Here is a 14,750-nt window from a genome sequence, read left to right on the forward strand (position 1 = left end):
CAACAAATGACTCATCGCACGAGTAGCACACGCAAAGAGAGCTGACACTCACGGTGCTCCCTCCTCGTATCCAGTGGGCGTGTTCTCATTGGGACGGCCGTACTTGTCCAGCTTGCCATCCTTGATCATCTGCTTCTTTTTCAGCGCCTGCAATGAGGAAAAACATCCCTCACCAACACGCAGTCAAGGTGTTCCGGCTCTCTGAGGAAGGTTCCAAACCAAAGACCCCACCACCTGCCATTCTCACACCACTTCTCCTTCGATATTCCATTATAACAAACAAGTGCTGCACATCAATTTGCACAACCTGCACAACAATCTCAGCATAGAAGGTTTTCATTATACTACCTTCAAAATACAACTGCCAAGAATAAAGCACAAAACAGTCTGGTCGGCAGCACAGTGCTGCAGCGACTGAGGCCTGTCAGAACTGAAGCTGTCTTGGCTAGTCTTGTCTCTACACAAATTTGAAACTCATTGGCACTCACGTTCGGCCCAAGGCCCCACTTGCGAGGGTAGGTGTCCCGCTCCATGACGACCCGCTTGATCTTGGCAACAATGCCATGGTCACATGTGGCAATGGTGGATGTGGACATCAGTGCAACACCTGTACATAAAACACACCAGACACTTCTCACACACAACTCGTCACTTGTGGCAAGCACAATGTAATATGTGTAGTACAGTCAGCCCGTTTATAATGAACCTGGGCATCACGCGATGTCTGTTCGTTATATGCCGATGTTCTTAGTAAGTGGACCACAGTAGGACTCGGTATCGTCAGTAGGACTCCGTGAACGCACTGATGTTGTTTGTCAAGTGCAAGGTGTGCGGCGTTAGCATCGCAGTAGGCAAAAGTGAACGGGAATATGGCCTCGCCATAAAGATCGTTATCATGTGTGCGTGCTGTGGCGATATCGCATCGGCGTAAACAGCAACCATGCCGTGCGTGCGATGCAAGCCATCGGGAATCGGTGAACGGCGCTAAACGATGTTTTTGCCACATTTGGGTGGCCGTAGTCAGAGCGACTACATTCCTGGTGGCTTTCAGCCACTTTCACTGCAATATATTGCAAAATTCTTTCTGCACTTTTGATTAAAAGTGAATGTATTTTTTTTTTTCTCATTTTTTCAAAGCACCAATTTTTGACTTGCTGATTTATGGCAGCCATATCTCTGCCTTCAAGGCAGGTAGAGCCATAATTTTTGTTGTGGCTCGTAGCTGAGTGTGCAAAGTACACAATGGTAGGAACAGATTATGGAATTTATGCTTTAAAATTTTTCAATTCTGCTTTAGATCAGACAGTAGAGAACTCGCATTTGGAACAGTGAATATTGAATTGCTATAGACTATTAGTTATATCAAAGAAGTATTCCTACCATTGTGCTCCTTATGTTTTCTAGTACTAGGCATGTGGCAATATGAATTTTTGTAGCGTGGTTATTTTTCTCTTGTTTCTGCAAATGATGAACAATTAATTTCATTTATCTTCAGAAGTAAATGGCCTATTGGAAAAAGAATTACATATTTGCAATCAGCACAAGAAGCTCAATAAGGTTGGCAAGTTTCATTATATTGATGAAAAAATTAATATTATATCAATAGCAGTGTCCCCCTGAAAAGGACTGTCGTCACGTTGCTAGTGTGGAGAGAAAGCGAATGTCCTCGGCAGCTTTTCAAGCAGCTGCAAAGCGGAGGCAGTGAGGAAATCCCCATCCAGATTATTCCCCTGGAGCCTTTTGAGCCATTGGGTATGACCATTTCATGCATCTAGGAGAATAAAATGCTGTGTTCACATGTGACTAGTTCTTTCCACTTTTCTCAACACACCTTTCTTGGTAATCAGCAATCTTCCGGAAGGCATAGTTACTTGCCTGATCATCCAATTTGAATAATTTTTGCTCTATCTGATAGCTAGGCTCCCAGAGTGCATTAAGTCTATAATAGCACATTTCAGCACCTTGAAAATACAGTGCAGTCCACTTATAATGATATCGAGAAAGACGAAAAATATGATCGTTATAACCGATGATCGCTATATCTGGACTGCAGCTACCAAAAAAAAAAAAAAAAAAAAACCGCGAAACATACCTTTGCAGCTTCGAATTCACTACTTGCTTTAAAGAATAGATGATGTAGAAAGTAGGCCGTGAAAAACAAACTTTATTTCTAGCGCCAATGACCGTGTCAAGGGTTAGGTGCGCCGAAATAGTCCGAAATCGCACTTGCTGTTGCGGCAGCTTCAGCTTCACAACCGCGGTGTGCATGGATTCCAGCTGCTGCGCGAACACTGGCGGCAATCCTTTAGCATGCATAAAATCAATCAAGGAGTCGATCGACGACAGTGCACTTTGCGTGGACATCGAGGTCGAGTCAAGGAGCCACTGTCAATCTCGTTGTCACTGTCGCTGCTGCCGTCGCACAACTTTGCCGTCTGTCGAGACAGCACATCGGCGATCGCCTCGTCGGTGACCTCATCGCAGAACGAGGCAGCACTGTCTGCAGTCAAAAACTCCACCATCGACGCACCACCTGTGTCACCAGTAGGAACGAGCTCCCAGAGCTCGGTTATGTCAGCGGCTTCCACCGTGTTGGTCTCAGTGGGTTGGGGAAGTTCGTCCTTACGCACAAAGCCCGCATTTTCGAAGAAATTGGTGATGAACCACTGGTAAAGCGCCTCTTTAACATGGCGTACAAAGGGTCTCTAACCCCTTTTCCGCTGATCGGCATGGCCGCTGATAGCTCCGGCCTTCACAATCGCGGTGCTCCCGGTTTTCAAGATGGTTGATATCGTTAACTGGGCGAGCTCATACTTCTTCACAATGGCAATCACCTTGAAGCCGCATCGAGAGTCCTGCAAAATATCCATCTTCGTGTCAAGCGACACAGCTTTGCGCTTTGTCGGCGCCATCTTCGAACTGGGTTGAACCGTTGGTTGCACGCTGCTTCGGTGGCGTCAGCCTGCTATCGCGAGAGAGACGCGGGACGGGCGCCACCGCGCCGCTTTGCTTGTCGCTTCTTTTCTTCTTTCTCTCTCTTTCGGAGCGACTGTGGCCGACGCGCATGAAGCAGCTGGCGCCATCTTGTGGCGCGCTGCGCCTACTCAGCTATTCTCCGGTGCGCCGGGGCGGGGCGGGACGCGCTACGTGGTAATGGCGGCAGATACGAACTTACGGAGGTAAACATCGCCTCGTCTCGACATCGTTCCATTAGGGAACTAAGCAACGCAAGTGTTACGATTATTTGGCACGGAAAACGCCGTCCAGACGGCAAAATTTTGATCATTATATCCGATATGCGGTGAATAACCTATCGTTATAAATGGTTTTTTTCCCCATAGACCTAATGCATAAAATGACACTCTCATGTCGACCCATCGTTATAAATGATATATTGTTATATGTGGTATCGTTATAAGTGGACTGCACTGTATTGAAATTTTGAAGAAGTTAAAAAATGTATATATCGCTTGTCAAGTTAGAAGTTTGAACTTTTATCATAAGAAGCCAACAAACACTGGCACCGAGGACAACATAGGGGAGATTACTTGTGCTTTTAATAAATGATATAAAGAAACAGTAAATTAATGGAGAATGAAAGTGGATGAAAAAACAACTTGCCGCAGGTGGGGAACGATCCCATAACCTTCGCATTTCCTGTGCGATGCTCTACCAATTGTGCTACCGCGACGACGTTTCCCCATCCACTTTCTTGGGTATTTATGTCTCCTAGTGGAACCCTGGGAGAGTTAGCCAGCGCCACAACTCACAGACGTTGGTGGCAGACGTGGAACATCCTTTCTGCCGCAGGCGTCAAGAGAATGTGATCTTTTTGGGTGAAGGCAACCGGTCCATTTTCATTTTCCATTAATTTATCGTTTTTTTATTTCATTTATTAAGCACAAGTAATTTCCCCTATGTTGTCCTCGGTGTCAGTGTTTGTTGGTTCTTATGATATGACTAATAAAAATCGGGCCCCTCAGTTAACCCCCTTTCTTCTCATTAACTTTCAACTTTTGTAACTTCGTACAGAAAAGAGGTAGAAACATGAGAAAATGCTTATTGCACTCCTTGTGCATTCAGAAATATGCTCAAATAACTTTTACATTTCTTACTGCAAGACATTTTCTGCCAGTCATCCTGAAACATGAGAACAGGAAAAATTGTATAAAATATTTTTCTCATTATATAGAGGAAAACTAATTACACATTTGCATCAAGCACATTAAATTACACATTACCTACAAATTTATTTCCTCTAGCAGCAATATCAATAATTGTATTGCTCGAGGCCCAGGTTCCCCCCTTAAGCAACACAAAACAGAAAAAAAAAAAAAAAAAACAGAACGGCCATCACATGCGATTACATTCAGGCATCACCGCATGAAGGAGCCACCGGTCCAAACTCATCTCGCACCCAGTGCTTATATAAGGCTAGAGATCTCGCAGTGCTGTATGCACTGAACAGAACACTAGTGTGTTTACTACAGTGGAACCCAGCTTCTGCCACTGTCGGGCCTGAATCGCCCGTGCTGCCGCTTTCCGTGTCGTCCTCATCACTGTTGCTAGCCGACACTTCGGTAATAACAGAGGCAACAATGGCGAAAACTCGAACCTCGTAGCCGACATCTCCTCGCGGTCGCAGCAGCGCTGCCAAGCAACTTCTTCGCATTCCAAATGCCATACACCGTACTCATCAGCAGATCTCTGTCGCGTGCCAGCGCTGACTTCCTCGTCTCACGTTCGACAGCATGAACGATGCCTAATTTTTCTTCTATGCTGAGCATCCAGCGTCTTCTGTATCCGAGCTTCGGCATGACGCGAGTCCTCGCTTGTGCGACGCCACAACGCTCTCTGGCTCGCCGCCAAAATGATGTTGATGTGGCTTCACGCACGAACACACAGGGCACTTGGAGGCCGTTCCTATCTCTGAGGCTTGTTGTTCCGCCAGGCTGCCCGATGGAGACGACGCACCGCCGTGTTTACGCGACGAAAAGTGGAAACGCTATGTGTTAACCGATACGTACGCAATAAGCTGGTACGGTTTATGCGGATACAAAACACATTATGTTCAATGGCCGCTGAGTTGGGATTATTACTTTACTACTTTTAAAACGAACTACTGTTTAGCGGGTACGGTTTAATGAGGTTTTACTGTAATCATAAAGCTTTATACAACATTTGTAAAACCGAAAGAGGAGGCCAAATTCTTAAACATTACGAAAAATTCAGGAGGGTTGGCAGGCATGTGCATGATACTGCACAAAGCAATTAAAAAAGCTTTCTTTGAAGGGATGGAGTCTAGCGGCGGAGTGACGCAGGCCGCACTGGCAACAGGAATGCGGCCAGCGTATCAGTGCGGCATCTGTGCTGGTTGCGTCAGGGATTGAGCGGTGGCTCGATTGTTCGTATCAGCTGCAGTGCAAAAAGAGGTTCGAAGCATTCAAAATTCAGCACGTTGTAAGCTGCTAATGAACTTGGGCCACGACTTTTGACAAAATTTTTATCATCTTGAAATTTCTATTAGACATGATTGTATCACTGAGATTCTACTGCAATGCTACGCAAGGCCAAGCTGTGCCAAATGTCAATACTGCATGTCATTAGCCTGCCAATAAGACACTGGATGCTACAAACTACTGATTCAGGCAGTGTCACTGAGAAATGCCGAGTACTGTCCACAGAAGATGCGAATGCGCAGTGAACAAATGGTGATCGAGAGAAACCCTTACCGAGACAGATGGCTTCACCCTTGGTGGTAATGATGACGACTTCCTCATTGTTCTCAATGCCGTCCTCATAGCGTAGCACTCCGGGCAGCATCACCTTGGCACCATAGCACACTGCATTCACCTGCACGGCACCACATTTCCATCAGCATCTCTGGTCCCAATCAGCAGCAAAACCGAGACCCACGTGCGTGACATATGCATTGGGAGACAAGCTTTTTCACACGGGTAAACCACGTGCACAATGCACACTTCTGTCACATGAGCAAAGGCAGTGCAGGCAGAAAAAGTGTTCCATACTTATTTTCAGCAATACGCTTCCGAAACACACTCGTGCGAAAATTGCAGCTATGACCACGATACATACCGTATTTACTCGCATAATGATTGCACTTCTTTTGTGACAAAAATTGATGCAAATTCAGGGGTGCGATCATTACGCTGGTTAAATTTCCCGTGAAAAGAAACATTTTCTTTTTCATCCCGCGTTTGCTGCGGGATGACAATGGGTCAACAAGCAGGCGGCTGCCGCTGTCAATGCTGGACACCAAAACAAAAATGGCGGCCGGCGGAGCAAGCCAAATGCGCCGAACACGATTATTTTTCTTCGCGCGAGTACATTACGCGCATTGAAACAGCTTTTTTTCGTATCAGTAACGAATATTGTTAATATTGGCAAGTTTGCAACGATAACGTAGCCATGTCCACTTTGAGGGGACAGAAACAGAGATGGGTGCGGTTAGCTGCCAGCGACGTAAAACACATGGCGGGCATGCTGCTGAAACTGCGGCCTTTGTCTTCACTCCTATCCTAATATGGCACATTTCCGCTAAGGGCGGGCGAGTATCTTAGCTACGTTACAAACATCGGCGTATGAATAGGGTAAACTTCTAACGTATCAGTGTAAACGTGGCCGCTATCGTTGCTGCTAGTGATTTTTCGCGGCCTTAAGAGTGCAGACGAAAAGAATCGAAAGGCGTCTTTTATTTTGTTGTTGTTGACCAAAACCATTATGAAGCCTACAAATAATAAAGCCGAAGCAAGTTTGGTTGTAGCTTTTTTTTCATGGAAGTGCGGAAAGTGATGAAAGGAATAAATAGGGCATCTGCTTAAAAATGTTGGGTGCATGCAGACCGCTTGGTATGTCTTCAAGAGTCTTTTGCGTAGCATTTGACAGACGGTAAGCGCGATCATCATTAGCTAGACTTGGCACGCGACATATCGCTGCGACAAGTTCAGAGTGTGATCTTTACACAGGAGAAAAAAAAATAGAATTTTGACGACAAAATTTAGGGGTGCAATCATTATGCGAGTAAATACGGTACACTGGCACACCTTGCAGACTCATGCAGACTTGCAGGCTCCTTTCTTTTTTTTTTAATTTTGACGAAGTGCAGTTCTTTTACGGGACCAAACTGTTTGGTCAGAATGGTGCCTGCCGGCCCAACTACAAGTTCATCTCCGAGCTTTTGTAGCCCTTTCTTCACACATTGTGATGCCAACAGTACCATGCACGTGATGTCACAAGGGTAAAAGCTGCCACTTGGTCCATCTACGAAGGGCGTCAGTTCTGTTAGCACGCCTTTGCTCAAGCGTTTGCACGCTAGCTCTTTTTCGTCATCTAGCCCTCACGTGCAATTAATCGAATTCATTTTGTCTACCGTGCCTTACACTGCATGTGCAGTGGCAACAGTGGGTAGCCAGAAAGCTTGGAGTGGTGGTAAACAGATGTGAATCGTGTTAAAGAAAAAAAAAAAAGAGTGTCGATGCAATGTTCGTTATTTATGTAGTCCTCAAATGTCTCGTAGATAAGTATACGTGGCAAGACGGAAAGAGCACCTATGGGGAGGGTAGAGAAGGCGAGCAAGAAATTGCTTGCTCACCGTTGAGCTCAAAGTAGTTTAGGAGCTTTTTATAGACCAAAATATGTTAGGTGCACAGACGCGGACACAAAAACAGGAAAACGAACGACACAAACACTATCAAATGAAGAGCCGCCTAGTGGTGGAAACACACGTCCGCCTCCCTTTTTTCTGACGTGCATCCCCTCGAACTAGCTCAACTTTCTCTAGTGGGCGACATCAGTCATGTGCTAGAACATGTCGTGCCAAAAAGCAAAGTAGCAGCACCACCATATTCCTTTGTTGCAGACTTGTAAGTGTGCCCTCCTGTTGCACATAAGAATCCAATGACTTCTATAACAGCCAGGAAGAGAGGTCAGCCTCAAGCAAAGGCCTCAGGTGCGTCATGTACAATTCTTTCTTGTCTGACATTGTCATGCATCTTAGCACTGGCTCATAAGGAGGGGACAATGGCAGCAATTGCCAGGTGCTAGCTGTTCAGAGCAAACTCACAGATGAGTCATTTGAGATCTCCAAAGGAACTGACAGAACAGGAGGCGGTAAAGCATGCAGGGAATGTGCCAAGTTAGTGTCAGTCAGATAGAGAATAATGGCCTTTATGCCCCGTACGACAGGCTATGTGACAACAGAGCGAAGGCAGCGCTACTTAAAAAAAAAAAAAAAAAAAGAAAGAAAAACAGTCTTTAGTTCACGAACACATACATGCATTAAACACATCTATGCTGAAAAGGAAATCATGCCGTCAAAAGAAGTCATTTTCAATAAAACCACATGGAACTTCAGGTGTCAATCTGGAGCCATGTGGTATAAAATATGTTCAATGATAGGATACCCTCTGCTACCACTGCCTCACCTTCTGTGAGCTGCACAAGGCTCTGAAGGGTTTTCCTCTTTTCTACTTCTTCCTCAACCTTAGCTCCGTTCAGTTGTGGGGTCAGCTCGCGTGGATCTGAGTCACAATTTCATTTTTGTCATCTCTTTCCTTTTTTTTTTTTAAGCCGGAGGCAGCACCAAACAAAAGTTGGCTGGCCGGCTGACTGAGTCATTCATCCATTAATAGTGTTTAATGTGGTTGAGTAATTCATTCATCCGTTAGAAATGTTTAATGCTTTAGAGCTACAGCGGGCAATGAGAGATGCCACAACAAAGGGCTCCACATCTATTCTGATTACCTGAAGTTTTTTTTAACACGAACGCATGGCTCAGCTCACGAGCATCATTGTAATGGCCCCCATTGAAACACCGCTGTCATGAGTAACAACTGAGCCCACAACCAAGCGCGCAACAGCAGAATGCCATAGTGGCAGCAGAATCACAGCAGGCCATCATGCAAAATGCGAGTGTTTACAACAGGGATGTCATGCCCACAGCCCCAAGAGAAGGCAGCTCACCGCACTGTCCTTCATGACAATGCGCTTGTGGCTGACCAGCAGGCGTTCCAGAGGCTGGATGACTCGTCGCAGGTAGTCCTCGTCCCGGTGGTTCTCAAACAGCCACTGGGCATCCAGCACATCGTGCATGGTCACCATGTTGCTCTGCAAACAATGAGGACAATGAGGAAGGGGTATTCCCACGGACCACCATCGTACGTGACAGGAAGTTATGCGGGTGCTGAAGAAAAAACGAAATTTCGGACCACATAAGAAAACCTAGTTTTTGACAATGTAGATATAAAAGAAGGCCCCATGCGAAATTTTACACTTAAAATACAGTTGAACCCTGCGACAATGAAATCAGTGGGGTAAGTGAAACTTGCTTTTGCGAGAATTTCGTTGCGTGAAATGACACAATTTTGTTGGCCTAAATTGGCATGCCTTGCTTGATGCTATCCAGAACCAAATTGCCAGCAGCACAAAATGCACCCCATGCGATGGAAGCACTGGGTTAACGACAATGGCATGGTCAGGCAAAACGCCATTTGGCGATGCCGAAACTGCACACGATGCCTGCTGAGTAATACAGAAACCAGTGTGCTTGAAGCAGGGGCCGCATTCTCAGACAGCCATCTTCAGGGACACTTTCACTAGATTTGCGTGGCTTGCACCAGATGCATTGATGCCTGCGGACAACAGCATTTTTGGAACACTGCCTGGCACACATTCACGAAAGTATTTCCGAAAGTGACCATCCATGAATATGACCCCACTTTCAATCACAGCTGAAGTGTGACAGCCCATGCTGCCATACAAAATTACACATCAGCGGGACATGAACATTGGCTTCATTTTCGCTGCACATCACAGGTCAAGCTCAACACACAGAGCCACAGTTTGCAATGTGCATGGTGCACAAGCCATCACATATTAGTACAGGTGATGGTGATGCAGTTCTGCCATTTGAAATGGGCAATCAACAAACTAAATCCTTGAGACCCCTGCTGGCCCATTGGAGGCACTCCGCTTGAGTTTCTTTCGCATAGACCTGATCGCTTTCTATTCATTAGGGGTGCGAGAATGTATTTTCAGTCTGAAGCGAATTCGACTAATCGAAACTAAGTGCAAGTTCAATCGAACATTTTTTAATACAGTTACAATTGGTTTTGCTAAACTGTAATTGCTTTTTCACCAACCACGGGTAAGGCATAAAAAAAAAAGCAACTTTATTGCACAGCACGCAATGTACAGAAAAATTATGCCGTGGGGTCGAGAAAATTCCCTATATGTAGTCGAATCCACTCATAACAATGCCGACTTAACAATATGTTGGATATAACAATTAAATCTAGTTATGGGGTACTCTGAAAGAAAAAACAACATACAAAATCCACAAAAGAATATTTTTAAATAGGGAAGCCTCTTTGTCACACCTGCCTTTGTGCTGTGCACACCACCTCTTTCCATATGGCAAGTCTTGGTCGCATTGCCAGGACAAAGAGAAAAAGAAAAGAAAAAAAAAAAAGAGAAAAAAGAACAGAAACATTGGGAGCTTTGCCATGCCCTCCTTTGCACTGCTCTCCTTTCACCACATGTGCCGCGCCTATAGGGGACACAGAGGGGCGACTAAGGCATGGTGCGGTGGGTGCAAAGTGCACACAACTCAAAGGTGAGGGTGGCAAAGCCGCTGGTGTTCTTTTACTTTGAGTGGATTCTTTTTGGTGCGGACACCTAGCAGCCAGATTTCACTGTTATAGCTAAATATGTGGCATAGGAACACTGCAGCGAGCAGTTTGTTTTACCACAAAAAGCACATAAACGTTCAGGGTGTGGCAGCTGCACATTGTTACATTCGAGTATTGTTCAAACCGGTAATGCTATAAAACGGTTTGACTGTGCTTCTTTCTGTCTAAATAAAATGTTAAATGTTTCTCCCTTCTGCTTTTTCCCTGCAACACAGTAATAACAATGGGATTTTCATGGCACTTCTTATGTTTTTATAATACAGTCGAAACCTTTGATAACGAAACCCCGCGACAATGAAATTCTCGCAACAACGTATCCCTAACTAGCCCATAGGATTCAAAGCATTTTGTACCTCTCGACAACAAAATGTCGTTGTGCTACAAACAATCCCACATCAACGAAATTTGCCGGAACGTAACCTCACATATAACCTACTCTTGCGAGGCTAGCAGGCTCAAAAATGTGCTCAAATACAATTCCTTTGCACTAAAATTGCGTAATAAAATACTGCCACATTACACTTGCTTGGGCACCGACATTTTTGTTTGCAAAAACAACCAAGCGTCGGGAGCGATCGTTTGCTCCGGATGCACGTCATGGCCGCCATCTTGTTTGATGATCGGCCGTTCAAAGCGGCAGACATGTTGCTACCGACATGTGATGACGGTTTTTGCACATGTGATGCACTGCTTAACGTGCGCCTTGGCAAGCGAAATGCAGCAAAAACAAGGAAATTCACATCCCATCAACGTGGAATTGTTCACAGCACTTGAGATGGTTGTCGCAGCATGGAGTGCCATGCATCGGGCCATGATTGAGCGATCACCCGGGAATACGCATCCCTTGCTTTAAGAACACTGGTTTTGGTGCCAACCGACAGGCATCCCGGATTCGGCACTGGACGTAGATTTGAGCAAAGGGGCCATAATGCCTGTCGACTGCCTTTGGGTATACGAGACACGGTCACTTTCGCGCTCAGCACCGGACCCATTGGCGTCTGCTTGTGTGCCCTGCTGCGCTGCATCCGGTGCTGAGTTATGCGAAACCTTGCAAAAGTGATCGAATCTCCGAAAGCAATTGACTGAGAATACTGCTCCACGGCAGCAACGCCACTGCTCATCTACATGCAGCACACTTTGTACTGTTGGCAATGTGGTTTTATGTTCTTGAGCAAATCTTGCCAAAGTAGGCCAACGGAATTTTGACAGTAAAGTTTCATTCTGCAACGCATTACCTATCTGTGCTGTTTCATTTCGCAGCAACAAAATTCTCATGAAAGTTTTTCCCTGCTGATTCCCCGCTGACTTCATTATTGCAAGGTTCAACTGTATTGCTATAAGTGGATTCAATTGTACAATACTTTTTGTCAACAGTATCACAACTGCAGTTTAATGTCACGAAGCAATTACAGTGGCTGACGGATTTTTCACACTCCAAAAATTTGCACCTGATGGACATCCCGGACTTCATAAATGCACTGTCAGGGTTACCATAGTGCTAGTGCATTTTCACGACCGGTCTTTCAGATGAATTTAGGCCCCAAAATTAGATTTTCTGGACTAAATAGCTCGTTCCAAACTATGCTACCCAATTCTTAGGGGCCGCCATATTGGATTTCCAGCTGGCTTGGCCAGCCTTGGCTTCCAGTGGCCTGCTGTATAGCCTCCAAGATTTGGACGTTCAAGCTTTCAACAGAGAGCACGCGACTTCCTCCAGTCTCAGAGGCCATGCCTGCTCTTCCTTGGCTGACAAAGCGCTCTTGAGGACTCCACTTTTTGTTAATTTCATTTTTTGGCCAGCACTATCGTCATAATTACTTAAAGCAGGATCCATTTTTATTCATTTATTTTATCGGTTGCTATTTGCAGCTGGTGTGTCCGAGAGCAGGTGCGTCTCGGAGATGACATCACGTTAGTGTACGTTAGTGCGGCTTCGAATTTGAATGATCGGCACCACCTCGTATGCCTTCGTGAGAGCTAAGTGATGCGAAGAAACATGGCTAGTTTCTTCGACCTCTATGGCAATCTACGGCAACAGAGATTGCAGATCGCCAATGCGATGATGTTTTTTTAAAGACTGTATATGGAAACGACGTCACTCTTGAGCAAATCCTCGCAAATCTGATTGTCTCCAAGCATAGTATTAGGCAGGGTGTCATTAGAGATTTTATTTTAAGCTGCTCTAAACCTAATATATTTTATTTTTCTGGCTGAACGAGTTTTTTGGGCTGTTCAATCTTTTGGACTATTTTTCAGACCCTGCGAGATCCGGAAAATCGCTCAGCAACTAACTGCTCGATATGTTTGGGTAACAGCAACAACCTGCTGTATGTCACAATTCCCTCAGATGCTGAAAAGAGCGGCTCACTGGAAGCATTGGTGTCTGGTATCAGCAGGTGTCTCTTCACAAAGCGAGCCAACAGTAGGCACCATGCTTTACCACTACTCACACAGACCTTCTTTTTGGCCCGAAAATTTCATCATGCACAGGTTTCAACCTGAGCTTGTGGTAGTGAAAACTGCTACTGATTGATGCGCTTATCAATTTCTTTCCACAGTGCCGACATGGAAGAAGCCTCTTCAGAAGCCCTCATAGTTAAGGAGGGACACGGCTTCTTGCGGCAAAAAAATCATGAAAAAAAATCATTTCTTGAAAATGAAATTTTCAATATCTGCTGCTAATATTCCTTTACTTCACCAAGTTTCAAATCTCACGGAAGAGTATTTCGTCCGCAATATCAACTCATAACATCACTGAGCTGAATTCCGCACAATCTATGCGCACGATCGCAGCCATCTTGGTCTCGTTGGAAAGAGGAGCCTCCCTTCTTTAATTTCCCGCCAAAAGTGACCCCGTCGTTCGCCAGTGACATTGAAATCTGTGGAGATAAAAAGTCCAAACGTGTGACCCAATTCATTGACTAGCGCACGTGACCAAAAATGTGTGCTATGGTTGGCTGCGCGACGTTGCCGCAGTCTGCTCCACTCCGCAGGCGACGCGACGGCACGTCTCGTTGTTCTCAGTCGTAGGTTCGTGACAAGTGCTTAACTATGTCCAATCTACAGGGGAAGTTCGCCACGAGGCACAGGTTTAGCAAAAAGAAGAAGCGATCAGCTTATAACTTTCAGAAGCGCTCTATTCCTTCGGAAAACATCAAGAATAGCCCGCTGCCAACCGCAAATGATGCCGAAGCCGCGGACGATGCCGAAGTAGGCCTAGCCAGCTCACCAATGAGTGAAATCAATACGGACAGCGGCCGCATTCGGCGTGACACTGCAATGTTGCAATGTGCAGATTTGCTACAGAGGGAAATGAATGCTAAAAAAAAAACTAAAAAACTTCAAGCTAGCAACAAAACGGGAGTTGGATTCCCTCACTAACACCGGCGACGTTGTGGCCACACCAGTTGATGTGGAGGTAGGCTTCGCTATCGTTAGATTGGAATCCATGAACAAACTGATGTCGTTTGAGAAGAGCAAAGCGTGCGGCGGTAGCGTCACAGTAGGCAAAAGCGACCGAGAATATGGCCTTGCCATAAAGATTGTTATCACATGCGCATGCTGTGGTGATATCGCATCGACGTGGAGCTCGCTCCGTGTGAACGGTAACCAGAAGAGCAACCCGTTCATTGTGAACATTCTTGCCGTGCGGGCGATGCAAGCCACCGGGAATCGGCGAACGGCGCTAAACGATGTTTTTGCCACAATGAACTTCTCCCACCGTGGTCTTCACACCAAAACGTGGCAGAGGTATGTGAAAAGAAAGATGGACCCAGCGGCAGCACTTGCGGCCAAGAAGCAGACAGCATTGTGCGAGCAACCGGTTCGTAATCGGTTCGGCAACTGTATGATGAACTAGAGCTTGGAAATCCGGGAAATATTGCTGTGTCATACGATGGTTCCTGGATGACGCCCGGCCACTCGTCTCACATTGGCGTAGGCGCCGTCGTCATAGACCTGTTTACGGGGCTAGTCATCGACTATGTGGTGCTCAGCAACTTCTGCGCTGGTTGTGAGCATGGACCAAAGGATAATGACCCG

At 45.8% G+C, this 14,750-nt stretch overlaps 1 protein-coding gene across 1 annotated transcript in view; it reads right to left on the bottom strand.

Moving 5' to 3' along the window:
- Nop60B (dyskerin pseudouridine synthase 1 Nop60B) overlaps positions 1–14,750 on the bottom strand; it is a 74,929-nt gene that overhangs the window by 20,811 nt on the left and 39,368 nt on the right. Inside the window, exons 8-11 of the mRNA XM_050186997.2 lie at positions 8,983–9,126; positions 5,733–5,853; positions 489–607; positions 53–147 (exon numbers count right to left, since the gene is read on the bottom strand). Of these exons, the coding sequence (XP_050042954.1) occupies positions 53–147; positions 489–607; positions 5,733–5,853; positions 8,983–9,126 (479 nt within the window). The remainder of the gene's footprint in view (positions 1–52; positions 148–488; positions 608–5,732; positions 5,854–8,982; positions 9,127–14,750) is intronic.

The sequence above is a fragment of the Dermacentor andersoni genome, chromosome 2 (assembly GCF_023375885.2).
Source record: "Dermacentor andersoni chromosome 2, qqDerAnde1_hic_scaffold, whole genome shotgun sequence".
In the NCBI taxonomy this organism is placed as follows: Eukaryota; Metazoa; Arthropoda; class Arachnida; order Ixodida; family Ixodidae; genus Dermacentor; species Dermacentor andersoni.